The sequence below is a fragment of the Gossypium raimondii genome, chromosome 13 (genome assembly GCF_025698545.1).
Source record: "Gossypium raimondii isolate GPD5lz chromosome 13, ASM2569854v1, whole genome shotgun sequence".
In the NCBI taxonomy this organism is placed as follows: Eukaryota; Viridiplantae; Streptophyta; class Magnoliopsida; order Malvales; family Malvaceae; genus Gossypium; species Gossypium raimondii.
In genome coordinates, this window is record NC_068577.1 from 6683982 (window position 1) to 6708339 (window position 24358).

General features: G+C 31.4%; 1 protein-coding gene across 2 annotated transcripts; it reads left to right on the forward strand.

The window, feature by feature from the left end:
• The first annotated feature begins 17481 nt into the window (after positions 1-17481).
• LOC105783573 (uncharacterized) lies at positions 17482-23524 on the forward strand. 2 transcript variants are annotated; one of them, XM_012609114.2, is made up of 14 exons: positions 17482-17623; positions 17826-18007; positions 18494-18567; positions 18865-18948; positions 19059-19139; positions 20151-20231; positions 20836-20928; positions 21132-21311; positions 21450-21517; positions 21661-21712; positions 21934-21987; positions 22089-22181; positions 22861-22927; positions 23120-23524. In XM_012609114.2, the coding sequence occupies exons 2-14, from the start codon at positions 17863-17865 to the stop codon at positions 23209-23211; spliced, it is 1164 nt and encodes a 387-aa protein (XP_012464568.1). In that variant the 5' UTR covers positions 17482-17623; positions 17826-17862; the 3' UTR covers positions 23212-23524. The 2 variants fall into 2 exon arrangements, with proteins under 2 accessions (XP_012464568.1, XP_012464567.1); XM_012609113.2 differs by having other exon boundaries at positions 17485-17623; positions 17781-18007.
• Positions 23525-24358: the final 834 nt, after the last annotated feature.

A 24358-nucleotide genomic window follows, 5' to 3' on the forward strand; every position in this document is an offset into this window, starting at 1 on the left:
TGATTTGCATGCTTATATTTATGAATTGCTTGAAGTATGGTAGATTTGTTGTGTATCACTGAGCTTGTAAAGCTCAGCCTTCGAATTGTCTTAATGTTCAGATTTGTAGACTTTTGTTCGTGTCCAAGGAACATCATCAATGAGAGATTCCTAGCATCACGTATTCAGAGTATAGTACCTTATCTATTAGTAGGCATTGTATTCCTAAGGCCTTACTTGTATTTTTTTATAGGTCTGTAACTCATTTATCATTTTTGTTATTTTGACTATTTTGATATACGATAATATTGGAGCTCCACATATTTTGTATAACTACTTTTATTACTATTTTCAGTAAAACTATGTATGGTATTTTCTCTTATATAAAATGTATTTCAATGTTTTAAAATTATCTGAAAATTTTGTTAGGCTACTTCGGTGACCTGATGTAATGCCTTAGTATTCAAGTACTCCGTATTCGAGATTAGGGTGTTACAAAGTTCGCACGATTAAACTTTAATATTTATATTGAATTGATGAATGGTATTATATATTTATTCTATTGTTGAAAATAAAATATTGTTAAAGTTATAAATTTGAATTGAATATTCAGATTAAATAGAACACGAGATTTGAGTACATTTAGCATTCGACAAATTGACGGCATTGGAGGAAAATGACAGCAAATTACCCAAGTAAACTGAGTTTAGAATTTGTTGCAAACTTTCGTGTTTACTTTACGTTTAGCTCTCACAAGCTTCTGTTTAACTCATATGAGTTTCCGTTCAGCTCTATTGAGCTTCTGTTTAACCCTTATGGGTTTCTATTCAGCTCTTACGAGCTTCTATTCAACCCTTATGGGTTTCTGTTTAGCTCTCATGAGCTTCTATTTAGCCTTCGGGCTTCTGAAAACGATGTACTCTTATCCGTAAGTCGTTCTTCGATTTGGGAAGATTTGGTAAGTGATTTATGTATTGAAATTGAAAGACATTTTGTTTATTATTGGTATTGATTTGAAACAAGTGTATTCATCAATTGAAGTTGTGAATGGCAGGGAGTTATCATGAATGAATTTATTTATTTGGCTTGTTATAATAGGTTCGATAAGACTTATGTTTAACCCATCGAACTTACTAAACTTCATTAAGCTTACTTGTGTTGTTTAATGTCTTTGTAGGTTTTCGTGAGGTCGGAAGATCAGATTAGCACATCAAGTCACACTATCCAGCTTATTCCAGTAGTCTTTAAAGCGTTAAATATGGTTTATATGGCATGTATAGGGTTTGATGTAGATTATATCACAGTTGGTTTGTATAGATGTTATGAATGATGTTTTTGTTTACATAATCAATTTAGGAATATATTTTGGTTCAGTAATGAAGTAAATTTGTGATGTGAGTGTGAATAATATATGCTTATAGGTATTTAACTAGTAGTAATCCCTAGTGAAATTTGTTAAATGGACTAAATAGGTAACCTTGAGTATTTAGGGTATATGAGAAGATATATATTGTGTATAAAACATGATTTTGGCTTGTTTTGATTGCTTTGTTGTGGTATATTAATGTGTTAAAATGTTGTGATTAGGTTGATACCTAAATGGGTGAGAAATGTGACCTTGAAATGGTATATTTTCATCCACACAGGTATAGGCATGGGTGTGTGTCTCAGCCGTGTGTGGCACACGGCCTAATACATGGGCGGCCGTGTGTCCCCTGTATCTATTAAATTGCAAAACAGAATACCCAAGATTTTTTCACACGGCCTAGCACACGGGCATGTGGTTTGGCCGTGTGACCCCTGCATCTTAATATTACAAGTCAATATGCTCACACGTTCTGGCACACGGGCGTGTAGCTTGGCCGTGTAACCTAAGCCAGTAAGCACCCTAATTTGGGCACGGGCTGGGACACGACCGTGTGCCCCTATTTTGAATACCCACACGACCTGAGACACGACCGTGTCTCTTGACCGTGTGAGCCACACGGCTTGGCCAAAAGGGTGTGTGTCCCCTGCTCCTTTGAAAATTTTTGATATGTTTTGAAAAATTTTCTGAGTTCCCGGTTTAGTCCTGATTTATTTCAAATGCTTATTTTGGGCCTCGATGGGTCATATAAAGGACAATATGAGTGATTATTATTAGTTTCTGATATGTATGTTAAATGATATAAAATGTTCATGTTTGATCTGAAAAGTTTGGTAATACTCTGTAACCCTGTTCTAGCGACAGATAAGGGTTAGGGGTATTACATTTAGTGGTATCAAAATTACAGTTTAGACGATTCTCAGACTGAACGTAACGCGCGAAATGTCTAGAAATACATGCATATAAATCTGTGATAGTATGATGTGTATGATCTGATCTAACCTTTGTTTTCTTATAGATTGTAAAGATGTCAGACGGATTTGAACGTGCTGACCATGATGAGATTAATAGTAAAGCACCAACTTTTGAACATGGGACGAGTAGTAATGTCCCGATTCCTCTAGCTCAAGAACAAGAACTTAAAAATATTTTCTTTGGGTATATCAAATCAGTGGTTCAGTGAATTTATGCAAGAAAGAAATCTGGCTCAAAGAAATCTGGCTCAACAACCTCCACCCCCTACTGTACCACTTGTAGTGCCTTCGGTTGCACCTTCACCTCCACCAGTGACTGAATCTAGTAAACGTACTCCAATTGAGAAACTCAGAAAGTGTGGAGCTGAAGAATTTCAGGGTAGGTCAGAAGATGATTCGGTTAAAGTTGAGTATTGGTTTCAAAATACAATAAGAGTTTTTGAAGAAATGGCTTGTTCCCTTGATGATTATCTAAGATGTGTCGTTTCATTATTGAAAGAGGAAGCATATAACTGGTGGTCAACAATAGTGGCTGTAGTGCCAAAGGAGAAAATTTCCTAGGAATTTTTCCAAACTGAATTTAAGAAGAAATATGTCAGTAAAAGGTATTTAGACAAGAAAAAGAGAGAATTTCTTGAGTTACGTCAAGGAAATAGATCAGTAGCTGAGTATGAGAGAGAATTTATATACCTCAGTAAATATGCTCGATAAATTCTTCCAACCGAAAAAGAAATGTGCATCTGGTTTGAAGATGGTTTGAATGATGAAATTCAAATTATGATTGGAGGAAATAAAATACAAGAATTTGTTGTCTTGTCTGATCGTGCACAGAAGATGGAAGAAGTGTATAACAGAAAGATGCAACGGGGTAGACGGAATCGAGAACTTCATAAAAAAAGGCTCTTCCAAGTCATTTACAGTATCGCCGGCTAAAACGACTAAAGATGATTTTAGTCAAGCTACCTCAGTGCCTGAACGTTCAAATAAAAACAAGATGATTCAATATGATTTAAGGGTATCTACTAGACTAGTTGTTAGTATGGGTAGTGTGAAAAATACTTCGAAACCTAAATGCAGATTTTGCGGGAAATATTATCTTGGTGAATGTAGAGGCAGAATGGAAGCTTGTTATAAATGTGGACCAACTGATCATTTTATCCGAAATTGTCCTCAATTGCAAAAAGAGGATGAAGAGCAGAAAGAAAAGCAATTGGCTACTTCTTAGAAAAGTAGACGTTCGGGCCAAAATAGTGCCACTGGGACTGCTCGTTCGGGTATGAAAGATGCTGTTGTAATACCCCGAAAATTACTACAGTAAGAAAGTAAGATAATATCCTTGATATAGTAAAATAAGGAAATAAAGTGATAAAAATGGTAATATTGAGTTATGTCAACATTAGGAAGTATATTATGACATATTAATTCAAGAAAGGATTAAATTGCAAAATTGAGAAAAGTTTTGTTGCCCAAGAGTAAATACTCAAAATTTGAGGGCTTAAACTGTAAATACAAAAAATTTAAAGGACCAATAGTGTAAATATTTAAGGGTGGAATAATCTAGAAACTAAGGAAAATGGATGAATTAGGACCAAATTGAAAAGGTGAAGAATTTTGAGGGACTAAATTGTAATTTTACCAAATTAAGTGATAACTCAAGGATGGAATTTCAAAAGATTATAAAGAACAAAATGGTCAAATAGAGAGAGAGAGAATTCTAGAAGGTAACGATGATGTTTGTGATATTTTTAATTAATTAATTAGATAAATGTTATTTAATTAATATTTTATTAAGATTTTTAGTATTATTTTATTATTAAATGATTAATATAAAAGGGAGGAAAGATGATAAAAAATCATCATATTTCCATGCAACCAACGTTAGAAGAGAAGAAAAGAAAGAAATTTTTGCTTTCTTTACAATTTGGTCCTTTCACCAAAAATTCACTATTTTCACCTAGAAATCAAAAGAATTTCCATAGCTTCCAAGAGAGAAAAATAATAAGGAGACAATGGGAAGCTAAAATGTCAAGTTAGATTCATAAAATAGAAGCTGGAGGAGAGAGAAAATAAAGTTAAAGATTGAAATTAATAGCATAAGGTAAGAACATCAAGATTTCAATATATTTTTAAGTTTGTTATTGTTGAAAAAGTATGGAAATGATGTTATAGTAGAGTTTTCTTTAATAAAGTCTTATGTTCTTGATATATTAGTGAAGGTAAATAAGTGAAAATGATGGGAAATATTATAGAGAAAGGGAATAAGGGAGTTATAAATTTAGTAATCAACATCTTGCACTAAAACAGTTTTGGACAGCAGCAGTAGGTTAACTTTGAAAAATCACCATAAATTGTGGAACTCGAATTAGAGGATGAAAAACATATATAATTAAATCTTATTAGTTCTAGTTTCTCATAGAAGAAACGGTGCAAGTAATGGAATTGTAAATCATGAGATATAATAAATTTTGTGAGTCAAGGTCAGAATGAATTCGGGTTCCCCTGTTCTGAATTTGGAAAATCATCAAAAATTTAATAAAAATAATTATAGGATTAAATTTATATGTTTAAAATCATGAATGAGTCTATTTTCAATAGAAACAAATGGAAACATCATCAAAATTCTGTACAAAGAGATAATTAATTTTTAGTGAAGAGGGGTTGGAACTGTCAAACAGTGAAATAGGGGAAACTTTAAAGAATAAAATGTACTTATTGGCTGAACCAAAAATTATGAAAATTTTATGGTAAGAAGATACGTGAGTCTAGTTTCATAGGAATTTAGCAGATCTTAATTTTGAGTTTCTTAGATCGATATATAAATAATTTAGTGACTATAACTCAATTGGACAGCTTTGAATTAATATATAAATAAATGATGGAATTATAGATAATGTTACATATAAGCATATTATACATTAAGGATGTGGAATGGAGAGGAGGAGGAGGAAAATAAATGATTATTCAACTAGCATGAGTTTTCATTAAAATGGCCAATTTGCATGTTTTAGGTTCAAGGACTAAATTGAATAAAAGTAATATTTTAAGGGTAAATTGGTAAAAATGTCAAAAAGTGACCAAATTGCATGAAATTAATTTTTTATTATTTAAATTAATAAATTGAATGAAATATTAATTTAGATCATGATTGGGTGGAAATTCGAGGAAAATCAAAAATTACGAAAATGTCCCTAAATTTTTGGTATTTCTGCAATTTAGTCTGGTAAGTTCGTGTAACTTGAATTATATTCTTAAATGCTTGAAATGTATGTTATTGATGTGAAAATGATTTGAATGTTCATTGTATGAAAATTGATGAAACATTGATATATTTGATAAAAAGGGGAATAATGCATTGAATGGATGTATGAATGTTTATCACACTATCCATTAATTCTATCGGTAATTTTGGATGTTTTGATTCTGGTTATAATGACATGTATGAGTTAAATTGGCCAACGTTAGCTCATTAATGTTTTGATTTTGATTGATTTTAAATATGAATGCTTGATAAAATGAAATGTCTGTAAATTAATTTGTAAACTCCGGTAATGCTCTATAACCCTATTCTGGAGATGGATACGGGTTAGGGGTGTTACAGCTGCTCGGTCAAAGGCTAGAGCACCTGCACGTACTTATGTCATTCAAGCTAGATAGGAAGGCACTACTTCAGATGTGATTGCTAGTACATTCTATCTCTTTGATGTTACTGTGTATGTATTGATCGACCATGGATCCACTTATTCTTATATTTGCACTGCATTAGTAGCGAAAAAGAAGTTACTTGTTGAATCTACTGATTATGATATTCAAGTTACTAATTCATTAGGTCAAAGTGTGATAGTTAATTTAGTGTGTCGTAATTGTCCATTGAAAGTGAAAAACTATGAATTCCCTACTGATTTGATGTTGCTACCCTGTCGAGAATTTGATGTTATTTTGGGAATGGATTGGTTATTTTTGCATGATGTTGTGGTAAATTGCAGACAAAAACGGATTGATTTGAAATGTCAGATAGGAGAGATTATTTCAGTTGAGTCTGAGAATCCAAAAGATATTATTAGAATCATTTCAGCTTTTTCTACTCAGAGATTGATGCAAAAAGGTAATGAAGCATTTTTAGCATACATTCTTGATAACCGAGATTCAAAATCAAAGATAGATCAATTATCAGTTGTTAGTGAGTTTGCCGATGTATTTCCTGAAGAATTATCGGGTTTACCACGTGATCCTGAAGTTGAGTTTGTAATTGATGTGATTCCTGAAACTACTCTGATATCAGTAACACCATACCGTATGGCACCAGTTGAATTGAAGTAACTAAAGGCACAGTTGCAAGAGTTGTTAGACCGAGGGTTTATCAGACCGAGCATGTCTCCTTGGGGTGCACCTGTTTTGTTTGTGAAAAAGAAAGATGGTTCTTTGAGATTGTGTATACACTACAGATAGTTGAATAAAGTCAAAAAGAAAAAAAATACCCTTTTCCACGTATCGATGATTTGTTTGATCAATTCAAAGGTGTCACAGTGTTCTCGAAGATAGATCTCAGATCTGGGTATTATCAATTGAAGGTTAAAAAATGTGATGTACCAAAGACTACTTTCAGAACTCGATATGGTCATTATGAGTTTTTGGTAATGCCATTTGGTTTGACTAATGCCCCTGCTGCTTTCATGGACCATAATTTGGACATGGGCTGAGACACGACCGTGTGTCCCTATTTCGAATACACACACGGCCTGGCCACACGGGCGTGTGTCCCCTGCTACTTTGAAATTTTTTTATATTTTCTAAAAAATTTTCTGAGTTCCCAGTTTAGTCCCGATTTATTTCAAATGTGTATTTTGGGCCTCGAGGGCTTATATAAGGGACAATATGAGTGATTATGATTAGTTTCTGATATGTATGTTAAATGATATAAAATGTTCGTGTTTGATCTAAAAAGTTCAGTAATGCTTCGTAACCCTATTCCGGCAACAAATAAAGGTTAGGGGTGTTACAGATTTAACTTGCGTCTAATGGTTATTGTTACAACCTTTTATGAATCACTATATAGTAAAGTTTATATTAAAATCCTTGAAAGATTTAGAATACTAGAAGCATATTGAAATTTTCTAGAAATTCTTCATTTATATGAATTGAAGTAATTTAAACATATGTGGTAAACAGTAGTTGAAGGAGGATAATAAAATAATCCAAAATACCTATTTGTGTTTTTATAGAAGAATCATTATTAAAGTTTACTATGATTATTGTTGAAACTCCTGAAGAGATCAAAATATATTTCCCCCAAAATTTCCCTCACTTATGACTTTCAAAAGAATGGTAATATAAATGCTTAGCAAATACATTCGAATAGTCATTGGAAAAACTAGTATTCAAGATTGAATATGTAGATATAAAAAAGTATGTGATGCTTTCATGAAGGGGAGTAAATACGCGTTGTACTCTTTTTCCCTTAACCGAGATTTTGTCCCATTGGGTTTTCCTAGTAAGATTTTTAATGAGGCAGCATATTATGAGTATTATGCATATGTGTACTCATTTTCCTTCACAATGATTTTTTTCCCACGGGGTTTTTATCTTAGTAAAGTTTTAACAAGGCACATTATTTACCAATGGACATCTAAGGGGAAGTGTTATGAATATCTTATTAAGTGGATGTCCATGTAGATCAAGATAAGTTTTGATGTACCTTAAATTCTAATAGCCATTAGAAGTAGATTTCTACTTCATTTATATTTCTTATACCTATAAATAAAGACTTAGGAGAAGCTTTGTAAATTGTCGAAACCATTTTTATTTTTATTTTTATTTTTATTTAAAAAACAAAAATTAGTTGTCGATGAAAATTTGGAGTCGCCACCAATCTTTTATTAAGGTGTGATTGGATCACCTAAAACGACTTTTGGCCTACGAGTTTTTAGAAAAACGGGTTCCGGAGTCAGTTACGTTCGAGGAAGGATTAGCACCCTCGTAACGCCCAAAAATTGGTACCAAATTGATTAATTAATGTCTTAACGTTGAGAGTTAAAAATAAGATCCTTAATTAAATTAAATTATTTATTAAGATTCCCTCATTTTGAAACAGGAAACATCACACCCAATGCGTTAATGCACGATATTTTATTTCTTCAAGATGAGTTTGTCCAAAAGATTTGTGTGGTAAAATTTAAAAGAATATTCAATTGTTTAAGATTTATGACGAAACTGCAGCCCAATACGTTAGGGCACAATTTCTCAACATCTCAAACATTGAATATTTCCTTTATTAATATATATATTTTAAAAAATCTTTGTCTCGAGAAATCAATACGTCACATCCAATGCGTTAAGACACAACATATTAAATTCCCAACAACAAGCTTTTTCATTTTATTTTTGATCAAAGAGCAATTCTCAATTGTTAGATTTAACGAAGAAAATTGAAACCTAATACGTTAGGGCTCAATTTTCTTGAAAATCCTAAATACGAGTATTATCTCTATTTTGAAAAGTTCTATTTTAAATTCTAGTAAAAGATGACATAATGTTATATTGAATGCATGTATAATTGTCACAATAACAAATACAACAATGGCATAGAAATAATATAAACAAATAAATAAACGAAATGAATATATAAAAAACAATAATCCATGACATGCAAAATATCAAATGAATAAAGAAATATAAATGTAAACACAATTAAATAGCGAATGAAGAAAGCAAGCAAAATATATAAAGAAAAGAAGGTATATAATATTCACATAGAAATTATGAAGATTAAAAATATACATATGATTTACTGAGATAAAATTTTGGGTTATAAAACTTATATATGCATTTATGAAAACAAAAAATATAAATATATGCATATATACATAAATTATAAAATATGTGTTAAAAATATAAGTAGGTAGTTAATCATTTTTGAAAATAAAATAAAAACCATAGATGTATACGTATGTATATATATAAATATAATGGAATATTCAAAAATATATATGCATATACACATAAAATATATTAAAATAATTAAATAATAACTACATTATCAAAATTAATTTAAAAAATGAGTATATATATAAATATGAGAAAATATTAGTTTTAAAAAATAAAAAGTACATAAAATATACATATATATAGATTTTTTTTTAAAAAATAATTACATATAAAAGTTACAAAAATAAAAAATAATAATTACATTATTAGAATTAATTAATTTTAAGAAAAAAAATATAACAAAAAAACTAAATTGAACTGCAATTAAAAAAATTTGGGGTAAATCCGCAAATAAATAAAGCCCAAAGGACCGTATCGAACACGCGAATAATCATGGAGGGACTGCAAGGGCAATTTCCCCTTTTCCTCTAAACGGTGTCGTTCCATAGGGACCAAATTAAAATTGAAAATAGATTAAAGGTGAATTTTAAAATAAAATAAACTTGATTGTAAAAATATTAAAAGGCGGAGGGGTTAAAATCGCAATTTACCCCTCTGCTCAAAAACACGCGGATCCTAGGCTGGGTCGGAGTCGGAGTCGGGTCGGCCTCCCCAAAACGACGTCGTTTTGGCACCTGGGGAGGCCAAGTGAAACGGCGCCGTTCACTAGGCTTATTTATGCCAAAAAAACCTTCAAATATTCATTTTTCTCCTCTTTTAAAAAAAAAAAAAACCAAAACACTCTCAACCCTTCCCCTTTTCCTCCGGACGCCAGTCCAAAATCCGGCGAGGGAACCACCACGCCGGCCACCGGCAACGCTGCCGCCAATGCGGTGGTTGGAAAGCCGAAAACCTCAGATCCGGCCCTTTCAAAACCTATAAAACCGAATCTAGTCTCGAAATTGCCAAAATATTGATGAAAAGGGCCTAAATCTCAAGAAACCTTTCGGTTTTCGGCCGTCTATCCTCGGAGACGACTTCCTCAGCCGTCCGCGACTGTTGGGACTCGAATACAGGTTGTTTTACTTCCTTTTGTATTTATATTTATTTGTATGCAAATAAAAAAAACAGTAAACTAAAGTAAAACAGAAAGAAAAAATATAGACCTTTGGATCGATTTTCTGCCTTCTCAGTATTGAGCTCTCTGTTTTTTATTTGCTGTGAAAATGATTGTTTTTCTTATTGGTTTCGAATCCCTAGTTACAATATTTCGAGTTTGCTTTTATAGCAAACATGAAATAAGGAAAGTTAAGAAATCTTCTAGTATCTCGCTTGATATCTATTTGATTTGCAATCTTGATTTTCTTGCCATTTTTTGTTGTTTCTTGCTGTGCAGGTGAAGATCGCGTGGAGATTCGGCTTGTGTGGAAGATTTGGGTTGCGGCGGCTGAAGCTTACCTCGGAAACCCTAGGGTTTCTGCCGCTGCTTTGGGCCACTGGATTTGGGCCTCTGTTTTTGTATTTTGGGCCTTGTATTCTGGGCCAACTTGTTTTGTTCTGGACTTGTAAAGAACACTAGACTTTTCATTATTGTTTTTGCTTATTAAGGGCCGGGTAAAATTTAGGTATTACATAAATATTCTGATTGATCAATAAAATATGATTTCTCTTTGCTTTCTCATTCTCTTTGTTATTTACTTTTTGTCCTTTTATTTTATAACATTTGGAAATTTTTATATTTTTCATATTTTTAAAATTATTTAAAATAATTTTATTTTTAATTTAAAGAGGTTTAATTTCCACAATTTTATATTTTTATTAAAAATATGAAAAAAACTTTTATTTTAAAACAATTTTCGTAATTGGAGAGGATCCACTTATATCGGAGTAAAACTTAAGTAGTTTTACACCTTTTCATAACTTTTTTACGAATAACATATTAACAATCCAACCATAACATTTCATACTTCATTCATATAGATCATGCATGTTAAGTTTGGCATAAAATAAAAATTTCTAACTATTCGTTCTATCTAAAAAGTTTTCAATCGTTAAATATATATTAATGTAGACAATATTTTAGATTTATATGATAAGAATATCGGATCAATTAAAAATTTACATGCATGACAAGTACAAATATATTGATAAATTCAATGATTGGATTGTTAAAATAGTAATCATAAATAAAGTTATGGAATAGTGTAAAACCACTTTAGTTTTACATCGTGTAAGTGGATAAAATTGACAAAAAAAATTGTAAATATTAAGGGCTAAAAGAGTTATTTACCTTTTTATAACAATCACATACATCAACGATTCTAATAGTAAAATTGTCACATCCAGAGGCATAGTCGGGGGGCTGGTAGAGGCCCGGCCCCCTAAAATGGAAAATTTTCCATTTATGACCTTGAATTTTTTTAAAATTTTAAATTAGTAAAATTTTAAATTGAAAAAGGTAAAATTACATTTTGACCCTCCTATAATGATAAAATTTTGATTTAATCCTTTAAAAATTATAAAGATATAGGCTATTCAAATGATGAAATTACATTTTTACTATCGTAAAAATTAAAATTTAATTCCAGCCCCTTTAAATAAATTTTCTGCCTTCGCCTCTGGTCACATCCCAAAAATGGAGTTAGAAGAATCAGGTTTGGAAAAAAAACAAAATCGAGAGTGGTCACACCTCGATTTAAAGGTTATCTTCGTGCGTTCATAAAATAAACCGAGGATTTGAAATAGATATTGAAAATAAAGGTCATAAATAATTAATTAAAGTATTAAAATAATATAATCGGGTTTTGTTATATTAATTAATCTAAAACAAAACTTGATTACAAAGTTTAATTTGAAAATGGTGTGTTTTAATTAAGTTAGGATCTAATTGGAAAAGGGTGAAATGAATTAAAATATTAATAATGAGACTTGACTATGAGTATTAATTGTTATATAAATAAACTAAAATGGAATGTGCTAAGAACTATAAGTTAAATAGATTACTAAAAAGTTTGAGTAAATGTATAAGCTAATAAAGAATAGGTAAGTTGAGCTCGAAATAAATATATACAATTAAGAAATAAGATTAAGTTAAGAAATGAGCAATAGGCTCAATGGTTAAGGCATTAATTCTCCTAGAGAGCTTAAGTCCAAACATCACTCCTTCCATTTCTTTTCCTTTTAATTTTTAGCAACCTTGAATAAAAATCACACTAAAATAAATACTATTGGGGGTAAAAGCTAAACAAGAAATAGATTTAGGCTTAATGGTTAGCATGCTAGAATCCTTCTTGGAGGTCCTAAGTTAGAGTCTCTCCTTCCCTTTTTATTTCATAATTTCACCAAAAACACCCCAAAAACATATCAATATGATTAAGCGTAAAAATAAACAAAAAAATGTGCAATAGCCCATTGGGTAAGCATTAGTTCCCCTTGAGAACTCAAGTTCAATCATTCTTTTCCTCCCTTTCATTTTAATATCAAATTTCAGAAAAATATTGGGAAAATTGCAAGTACACCTAGGAATTTAACCAATTCTTTCCTAATTAGAATTTATAATTTGCTCCTTCTCAAAATTCTAATAGAACTAAAATTCCACCATCTTTTTATCTTCTTTTCCTAATTAGAATTTCAATTTGCCCATTTTCAAATCCTAATAGAATTTTCCCTTCATCTTTCTATTTATTCTCTTTTTTATTTTCTTTCTCTTTTATTTACACCATATTTGCATCCTAATTGTTGATAATTATTTTGCTTTCTCGATTCAAATCATCCTCCATTCAATAGTTCTTTTTATCAGTTTTATAATTGTCGTCAATAACATCCCTACCTTTGTTAAGAATTGGTAAGTACATCTCGTTTTCAATGTTTAGATCCCAAATTTTCGTAATATTTCTATCCGACGCTAATCTTACATTCGATTAATCAATCTTTTTTTTATTCTTGCCGAATCTTTTGATAATCCTAATAAATCTTGAAATCAATCGTTAACTTGTTTATAAATGTCATTTGAAGGACCCGATTTAGGTGAATCAAATCAGATTTGATTGTTAGGAAAGTTGCTCGGGCTATCAGTGAAAGGTGTATGTTCTTTGACAAGCGAATTAGGACAAATCGTGCCTCGGATTAGGGCCACACGACCAATCACCCCGGCGTGTAGACCTCCCGCCTGAAACCTTATGATATTCGATTCTCATACGACCTGCCACACGGCCAAGTCCTCTACACGACTTAAGGCATTGCACACAGCCATGTGCCCTTATCTTTCAAATTTTATAATTTTGCTCAGAATTTTATGATTTGCTCAGTTTAGTCCCTAAATGATTCTTGAACTATTTTTAGTGTTTTATTTTATTCAATTAAGACCCTGATGATATGAATAATGTTATAAGTCCCCTAAATGATTCTTGAACTATTTTTAGTGTTTTATTTTATTCAATTAAGACCCCGATGATATGAATAATGTTATAAGTCATGATCTGGTTGATAAAATTAGTATTTTATATATTGGCGTGAATTGTGATTAATACATATAACTATTGTTTCTGTATTTGAGAATTGTGCATACAACATGCCTTGTGTTACCGTTAAACCGACAACATAATAAGCATGAATTTTACTACTGAATCGATCTGTTATAAGTATATTATTTTTTATTATATCGAATTGTTATAAGCATATAGATTGCTACCGTATTGATCTATTTTGAGCATGTTATATTGCATTGCACGGGGTGAGACACTATGAACAGAGGAAGTATTGGCAGTTTATCTGCATTATTTTGTTGTGTACCTACAACCATAGGTAGATTCCACTTGCAACGTTTTATTGTGCATCTACAACCCTTTTGCAGCTATTACCTACAAACATGTTGTGCATCCACAGCCAGTGGCAGATTTTACCTGCATTATTTTGTTGTGTATCCACAACTAGAGGCAAATTCGATCTATGGGGATTTTGTTGTGTCCACAGTCATTAGCAGTTTATCTGCGAACTATTGGTGGTTAAACCACAATCCAGTGTGTTGGTGGTTGGAGTTCTAGGGAACTCCCATTGTGGCGTGTAGCAATGGGGTAGATTTTTTTTGTTAAACCGAAATTGCATGACATTTATAAAGCATGTGCATTCAAACTGGATTTTCTGAGATGACTTATATACAATGGTTGAGTGATTTGAAATATCGATATTCTGAATTTGCTATTGTGAATTGTTCTATGTGTTGTGTTTCTGTATACTTATGCGGGTGCACTGATTTTGCTCGTGATGGAACTCACACTGAGCTTCATAGTTCACTCTTTGTTATCTCCATCTCTACATATAACCTACCAGGTGAGGACGCAAGCAAGGCATCCAAAGGGTCTCGGCTCGGTTTTGTTTATTGAAATGTTTGAGATTTATTATTTGAGATTTTCCGATATTCAAATACTGTAATATTTTATTTAAACTGTGGCATGAGACTTAGGTTAAGTTTAGTGTTTATTTAGCATGCATGACATTTAATTTGATTTTAGGATGTTGAAAGACGGATTTAAATTATCTATGCGTAAAACTATTTTGATTGTACTTAATTAAAACTAAATATCACTTTTTCATTTGCTATGTTATAAATTTATTTTGACTAATAAATAAAATAAAAATTAATTAAGTTTTCAATGGTAATCACCTTTTTCAAGAAAAATATTAGATTAATCGTATTTACGTCCACTAGTGAGTCTTTTTAAAAATAAGCTAAGTTTTCTTCTAAGATAAACAAATGTTTTAAAATGTCTGTTTTATAAATTTTGATAATTTTGCTAGGCCATCTCAGTGGCCAATATAATCTTCCGAATTCGGGCCTAACGTCTAGGCCGGGTTGGGGAGGTTACAAAAATTGATGAAGCAACCAAGATTTTTAAAAAAAGAAAAAAGTATAGAGACTCAATATCTCAAATTTAAAGTATAAAGACTAAATTTTAATTTTTAAAAAAGTATATGGACTTTTGACAGATTTAAACCTACATAAAAAAAAAAACATAATATGATAGGGTGAGTGTTTGGTTATGCTAGCAGTGTAATTTTTTTTTATTCCACAAGTAGTCTTAAAAAATGGCCATGTATCTATTTTTTTAAATATTTTACTATATCATTGTAAAACACTCGTCAACCCCATAATCCTTCTCATGGAGTCTAAAAACTTCACTCGCAGCATACCAAATATTTTTCCAATATAATATATTACAAACTTATAAAAAAAAGTCAGGCCATGTCAGACTTTGAGCTTTGAATATTTAAACTTTTGAACCTAACCCATATTTTAAACAGACCTAATATTTTTACTAAAATCCTTACATTCGAATTTAAACAAATAATTCAACCCATAAAAAAGTATAGAACCAACACACTAGACCTAATCATGTGTTGGGCTGATGTAAAATTTTAAGCCCGTTTTCTATGCTTGAGCCCGACTCGACTCAGAAAATGGGTCTAAAATTTTGCCCAAGCTCAACCCAGATAAAAAATGCTAAACCCAAGTCTAGCCTTATCCGTCCTTATTAATATTTTTTATATGAAAATAAAATTAAAAAATATAATATATAGAATACACTAAAAAATTTAAAACAAATATTTTCCAACAAATTAAAAATATATTAGCAACTTAGCTAACAAATGTCTCTAAAATAGTAGCAAAATTAGCAATAAACTAAGGGTTGTACATTAGCAATATAATAGCAAAATGATATCAAAACAACAAAAAACAAAAGAAAAAAATTTTAGCCAAATTCAAGTCAAGCCCAGGCAAAAAAATTCTTACTTAAGACCCAACCCGTTTAGAAAATGGGTCTTATTCTTTATGTAAACCGTTTTTTAAACTTATATTTTTACTTAAAGTCATTTCACTTTTTTAACGAGCCTTGTGTCGCTCCACCCATGATAAATTCTACAACACACCAACAACAAAAGAAATAACAAAAAAACAAAAAAAGCGTTAATGAAACTATATTTTGTATGAAGGAAAAAGTTGGAAAACGTGTAAAAGAAGTGCAATAAATTAAACAAGGAACAAAAAACCAAGACTACTAACAAATTACAAGTTGGGACAATAATATTTTCCTAAATTGTGAAACAATGCCATAAAGCAGTACATTTATATAAACAGGACAAATTCCTTTCTTTTTTTTGTCACAAGAATTTTCACACAGAAAATCAGTGTTCTTCATTCTGCCAACAAAACCCGATTAGGAAAGGTGTGAATGTTTTCTTTTCTCTCAGGATAAATAGTTATTTAGTCCTAAATTTGGTGATTTTTCTCAACTTACTCCTTGAATTTTTTTTATTCACATTACTTTTAAAATTTGACAACTTTTCCTAATTTTAATCTATGTGATAATGTGGGACTAAAATTGGAAAAAGTTACAAATTTCCAAGGCTATTATGGACAAAAAGTAAACTGTTATTTTATCTATTTATTTATGGTTAGTTATGATTTTGTTAGTTTACTATGCTCAAATTAGTTGTTAATGGTAGGTTTCTCTTATTTAAACTGGATTTAACTAAAATATATATCTCAAATTTTACTAAAACATGTTCATATTTTTAATGCTTACATTATTATATTATATGTTGTTAAAATTTTAATTTTTATGTTAAAGCCTAAGTCCAACTCTTATCTTAAATGTACTTAGTTTCTCTCTTTTTCTTGGGGGCTTAACATTTTTGTCGAAATCATCGACAAGATTTCAAGCTTAAGTAGAGGTAGTTCAGACTTTAAACAGGTTTTAGCTCAAATTTGAGATTTATTCTTGATACTTTGATTTGATATAATTTGGTTTTTTTACTTTTATAATATCATTATATTAGTGATATTTTTTATAATGTTATTAGTTAGTTGAAGGACCATTTTGATTAAAATGCTGATGTACAGCGACGAAGCTAGAAAATTTTTTAGCGGTCTGAAATTAATTTATAATTTTTACGATAGTAAAAATAAAATTTCATCATTATAATAATCTATATCTTTATAATTTTTAAAAGATTAAATCAATTTATTATTATTTTTAGGGGTTAAATTGTAATTTTACCTTTATTAATTTAAAATTTTAAAAGTTTTAAAAGATTTAAATGAAAAGGTTTTCATTTTAGGGTACTGCCCCCTGCCAGCCCCCTTGCTGGTGTAAATATTAAAATAGTTAATAGTGTTAACTTTATGGATTAAATTAAAATTTTAATATAATAAAGGGACTAAAATTAAAAATTACCTTTAGTGGAAATTAGTAAAAAAGAATAAAGAAAGAACAATTCCCAAATATGAACGCGGTTCGACATTTTAACACATCAAATTGGACTTTTGACCCATTTGATTGCACTCCATGATTAATGCCCATTTATGTAAATTCACTGAAACTAGTACCAGAGGGTAGCCTTTGACGACGGCCTCTCTCTCACTCTCTCTCCTTCTGGCTTTCTCGTAAGCGCCGCCGTCTTCAAAATAAAAATAAAAATAAAACCCAACCTTTAATTGGATTAGCATCTTTTTCTTTCTGTACATAGTAATTTATTTAGTTATTTTCTTATAAAAACACAAGCAAACATATAATTTAGACCAAATTTTTTTCTTTCTTTAGAGGGTTTCAAAGCTTGGGGATCTTTGTTTTTTGGTTTCTGTTTAGTGTTTTTTTTCCGACGCCGGAGAAAAAGGGGTTAGCCATGAAGAACACCGTCTTAAGCAAGCTACGGAATTTAGACGCCTACCCGAAAGTCAATGAAGATTTCTTCACCCGTTCACTTTCCGGTGGCATTATCACCCTTGTCTCTTCTCTTGCCATACTCTTACTCGTCTTTTCCGAATTCAGTAAGTCAATCTTTTGTTCTATTTCTTTTGATTTTTTTTATGAATATGAACATTACAATTTTGGGTTGTTCTTATATTTATATATGCAAATTTGAGGTTGATCTTATTTTTGCATATGCAAATTCGGGTCGTTTGAATTTTTGTATGTATATATAACTTTACAAATTTGGGTTTTTTTTTTTTTTTTGTGCGTGTGTGTGTGTTCAATTGAAAGGTAAGATCTTTGAGTAAGTGAGTATAAAAGTTTTTGTACAAATGTAGATACAGGTATTTTAGAAGCTACATTAATTGCCTTTTATATTTGGTCTTTCACTTAAGGTGTTAATTTTATAAGCAATTAACTGGAAGTTAAGCAACTTAGACTAGAATGAAATCCTCATTATATGTTTTTAATACAAAATTATAACTTTGTTGTTGGGACCTGGTGATGTTTAATTCTTCTATCATGAGTATTGTGATTATGTGGACTGCTTTTTTCTTTTGCAGGATTGTACCTGCACACCGTTACGGAGACGAAGCTATTGGTGGATACTTCAAGAGGGGAAACCTTACGCATAAATGTAACCATCTCTCTTCCCACTTGTTGTTAAACGACTTTCCTGGGCTCATATTCCAAATTTGTTGACTTCTAAAAGTTAGTTCTATACGTTGTTTCAAGTTTATGTCTTGTGTGTGCGTTATCATAATATTTTTTAAAACTTTCTACTTGATCTACTACTGATGCGGAATGCTCAAAGCAAATGTTAGAGCCTTTTATGTTGAAAATTTTTCATGTTTGTTTGTTTTCGTGGTTTAAATGTATTAGTAAAACAATATTTGATGCTTTGTTTACACCCCATTTCTGTTTGGACTGGCAGTTTGATGTCACTTTTCCTGCAATTCCCTGTTCGATACTCAGTGTTGATGCTATGGATATCAGTGGCGAGCAACATCTTGACATAGTATGTGCAGTGCAGCAGATGCTCAGATGATTATTGCTCACTGTTTTAACTGTTTTATTTTGATTTATTTTAACTGCTTCCATTCGTGAACTTGCAATGTCTATGTGCAGAAACATGATATAATTAAGAAAAGAATCAATACTAACGGTGATGTGATAGAATCCAAGCCAGATGGTATAGGAGCACCAAAGGTATTTGAAATATAATTCTTTAGCCCTTCTTGTTTGCATTTGCATTTCTTGGTTTTGAAGCATGACTTGCCTTTAATAGAAATTATTTATGTACCGTAGAATGATGTGTTACAAGGTTGTCAATTTGCTAGATAGGAACAATTGAAAGATATAAAGTATTAAAAAGAAAGTGAAGACATGATTTTTAATATTCGAAGGGAAGTTTTTTGTGCTTCCTAATACAACTATAGTTGAGGCACATGATCAAATAGTGTGAAGTTCTTCTAGGCAAAGATAATGAGCTTTTTGCCAAACATATTCCACCAATAGGCTATGTAGCTTAGTTTTTAAGGAAAGTTGGAGATATCAAAGAATTCTAAAATAGTCTTCTATGCCTCATGAGTGTGTATCTGTTAATCCTCAGTGCCATTTAACTTGGTAAGAGAAGATAAGAAACTGGAAACAATGGATTATTATCTATGTTTTAGTATTATATTTCTATTTAAGAAAAGAGAGAATATAAGTTTTTAAGTTCTAATGCATATCGGCTGTTTTAGAACAGATCTACCAGCAGCAGTCCCCGTGGTGACTGAAAATTTTTAAGTAATGGTTTGAAGTTCAGAATCGAGAAGATGTTGAAAACTTTTGTTTTTTCTTAAAGGTTCCTCTGGGTTTAGATTTTGAAGGTAAAACACGAGGAAAAGTAAAAATAAACATGCAAGAAAGAAAAACGAGGTTTTCAGGCTTATTCTGTTAACCAGTAAGGAAAGATAGCAGCTTTAGGATGCTAATCTTATCTGAGTGTTTAATTGTTAATTACTGGTCATACATGTGACGGGTATACTTTTGCACTAAGGACCCTTAGTAAGATGTTGCAATCTCCTTTACCCTAAGTTTCTGACATATTGGCATTTGATGGTATCACTCCTTAATTAAATAGTCTTCTTCGTATTTCTTTTTACTTGTTTATGTCATTAACTCTATTTGGTTTGTTTTGGCCTAATTCATTTTTCTTCTTCTTTTTTCTTTCAGATTGAGAAACCTCTGCAGAGACATGGTGGCAGGCTTGAACAAAATGAGACATATTGTGGTTCGTGCTTTGGTGCAGAGCAGGTATGTACTATATCTAGAAGTCCTTATCTCTTTCTCACTCTGTTATTGGAGCATGTTGAGTAACATCAATTAAATGGATGACTGGTAATTGGCTGGAAAACTTTCATGAGATATTCAAGAAACTATTTATTGCTCTAAAACCAGGATACTTGTTTTTTTGTGATTGTTACATTAATTTGTAGTTTATTTCTCTAAATTTGTCTCTGCTATACATGTGAACCTCTTGTTATTGTATTAAAATTAAAGATCATGGAGAAACTACAACATTCTATGTGAAATACAAATCGACTCTAGAACAACCTAGTGTTTTCTTAAAAAGTTGGCTATACTAGAAACGATAATTAGGAAAAGTATACTTCATATATCAGCTTTTTTCACCCTTTGGGAGCTAAATTCCCCTTAAGTTAATCTTTGTGCAGTTTGTAAATCTTTACTTCTGGCTTATCCTTGAAGACACTACTGAAATTAGTATGATAAAATGATGTTAAGGTTGCTATACAAGCTTAACTGGAATGCTTATCCCATATGTAACATCCTTGCTAATTATTTTATTGTTTGCATACCACTTATGAAAGGTTTTCTCTTTCCCTTCACTATGGTGCAGTCAGATGATGACTGTTGTAACTCCTGCGAAGAGGTTCGTGACGCATATCGTCGAAAAGGGTGGGCAATGACTAATGCAGACTTGATTGACCAGGTTTCTTTGCAAGTTCTTTCCTTGAGTATTGTTTTGGTGCTGTTTGGTATTTATGTACTGCATGTGCTAAGAATTGATGGGATCTTATATTTTGGAAAATTTTCATCCTCTTGCTCCCTACAACAGGAAAACAAATTGAACTTTCTGTCTTGATATTTCTCGGTTTTTACTCTCTTTTGTTTTTTTTCTTTTCTGCTGTCCAGTGCAAAAGAGAAGGCTTTTTCGAAAGGATAAAAGAGCAGGAGGGTGAAGGATGCAATGTTCAAGGATCTCTTGAAGTTAATAGGGTTGCTGGAAATTTTCATTTTGCACCTGGCAAAACTTTTCATCAGTCGAACATTTTCTTTGATGACTTGATGTCTGTCCATAAGGACAGTTACAATGTGAGACCCATCTTTGTATTTAAGTTCCATTTTTTAATGGAACTGTTATGTGCTGATATATATATTTATATATATGCTTTACATTTGTTACAAATTTTGAATGGTACTGATACTTTATATTTGTGGTGTACAACATAGATAAGTCACAGAATCAATAGGTTAGCTTTTGGTGAATACTTCCCGGGTGTGGTAAATCCTCTTGATGGGTAATAGTTCTTTCTTTTTCTTCATGGCACTCTCACTCTTTAAAGACTTATTTATTCTTTCGGTATGTTCCTTTTCAATATGAAAGTGAAACCAAATGCAAGTACTAAAATTTTTTAATGGTTATTTCTTATCACTATTTTAGGGGACATTGGACCCATGAAACCTCAAATGGGATGTACCAGTACTTCATCAAGGTTGGTATTTTGAAGTATCTATGAATGTTCCTTGTTTTTAAGCTCTTTTATTGGCAGATTAACATTATCCTGCGACTTCACTGTCATTTTCATGCCAATGGCAGTAGGTTGGGGGAATCAGTTTTGGAAAGAATGAAAAAATTTTAGAGTATTGATCTCTCTCACATACATGGAGCCAATGCACGGACTTGTCTCAACCAATATCTTGTTTAATATTGCAGGTTGTACCCACAATATATACTGACATTAGAGGCCGCACTGTTAACTCGAATCAGGTACTGCTTGAAAGTTGGCACATTGAGAATAAGAATCACATTTTTTTTTATCATATATATAGCATCATGTTCTGAGATTTGCTAGCATTCCTATTGCACAGTATTCCGTGACGGAGCATTTCAAGGATTTGGAGTACATTAGCCCTAATTCTCAACCTGGAGTTTTCTTCTACTATGACTTTTCTCCGATCAAGGTAGGTTCCTTTCATGTTCGACAAGGTATCTGTAGTGTAGTTTCATGACGATATAGGTAATTTCTGCTGTCAGTAGAATCTTTTTTTTATTCTCCATATTGTTTGTTTATGTTACTTTGACTTGGAGGTGTGGGTCGGGTATGGATATGTCTTACACAAGCATGTTCAATTTCTTTCAAGCTTTTCCATATTTTTGAGGGCCCTTGGAGGTATGATATCCTGATATTCATGTCCGGATTTTGTCAGACATGAGTACTTAAAGAAAAATGAGAAGTCGAGCCGCATAGTTGCTTTTCATTTTGTCGTCTTGTCTCGTGTTTGGTTTGTTTTAAGTTGTTTTCTTACTTTCTCTTCACTTGAACCCTAAAACCTTAGATAAACATGGTAGTCTGCGTATATTGGAAAGTCTCGTGTGCTTTGCCTGCTTAAAGCTTCATGGTAGTCCTTGTTGCAAGGTTTTTGGTTTCCCTCTGTTATTTTTATATACATCTTTCCTCACCGTTCACATGCATAGGACCCGATCAGAGTCCAGAAGCTGATACATTTGAATGGTGATTAAAGATATGCATCGAAAAGTAAGAGAGGGAAACATAATCTAATGTTGATTTGCTAAAGATATTAACTTAAAAACATCTAGAAAAACACGGTATAACATCACATTTCGTTTTTCCTTGTGCAGGTCACTTTTAAGGAGGAGCATAGTTCATTTTTGCACTTCATCACCAATATCTGTGCTGTAATCGGAGGTACTATCATTACTATTCACTATATTTTCCTACTTGAATGTCAGATATTTGTGGACGGTTGGTCATATTATCATACTATGTCCGAATATGTATCGTGTAAGAGTAGTTTAGAAAAAAAAAAAACGAAGACTTGTAATAAAATTATTCATGACTGAACCTAGTCCTAATGCGATTGTATTACTTCCCATTCAGGTATCTTCACAGTCGCAGGGATAATCGACACGTTCGTATACCATGGTCAAAGAAGGATGAAGAAAAAGATGGAAATTGGAAAATTCAGATAATTTTGTCTGCACGTTTATTCCCACACACGACCTTGGCTTTCGACACGATAGTTTTTCTTGGCTTTCAACACGATAGTTCTTTTTCTTTTCCGATGGTTCGGATGCTAAATTGTTGGTGCATTCATAGGGATCCATCCATGCTGCTGTTTTATTCCGAAGAGTGTATGACATTGGTCCTTCAAATCATTGCTGAAATTGTCTGGTTTGCCCCATATATTAGAGTCTTAAAGAGAATATAATTTATCTATGCACTTGTAATTTGTAATTGATTTTTCTTGTTTTAATTCTTATTAACACCAAGCAGTTTCTAAAATTATTGCATATTTTGTCTGAAACTTTTCTCTACTAATACTATTTAATGGCAACACCAAAAAACTTAATAATATATTAATATACCTATTCTTATTATTCACTTAATGATTTGTGCAAATTTAGTTTCTCTAATTTTTGCTCAAAATTGGTTTTCTGCTTTTCGATTTGCTACTCAACTTATTAAAAGATTAGGTACAATTGCAAATTTAGCTCCTCAATTTTTATAGTTTTGTCAATTTGATCCTTACTCTTTTTATTTTTGTTTTAATTATTAGAAAATGGGAAAAAAACGCTTAAGAATAAACTCATAATCAATTGAATAATGATTTCTTAAAATAATTTAATTTCCGATTGAATAATAATTATGAGTTTATTCTTAAGTAATTGAAAATTTAATTTTCTTAAAAATAACTTTGAAAGATTCCTCTCTTTCCACTCCTTGCTTTCTTTTTGAATATTCCCTAAACTTTCGTGACTTCTCTAGTAACCGAAATTATTTGACAAAACCTTCATCCTTTCTTCTTCTTTTTTAACTTGAAACCCCAAAAGGGAAAAAAATCATGTCCCCTTTCTTGTATGGCTTTTTTCGATTTTCCAAATAGCTATAACCTCCTTGATGTGAGGACCTTAACATCCAGTGCAATACCATTTTTATTGAAGGTTATTTTACGATCTAGATTCAATTATTTCGTTGTTATTATAAGTGACTTAAGTTATTAAAATTAAAGTTAAATGATGTAATTTAATTAAATCAAAAGTTTGATTTATTTGAAAATTTAAAATTAAAATTAAAATTTATAATGTAAATTATAGTTAATAGTAGGGTTTTTTTGGC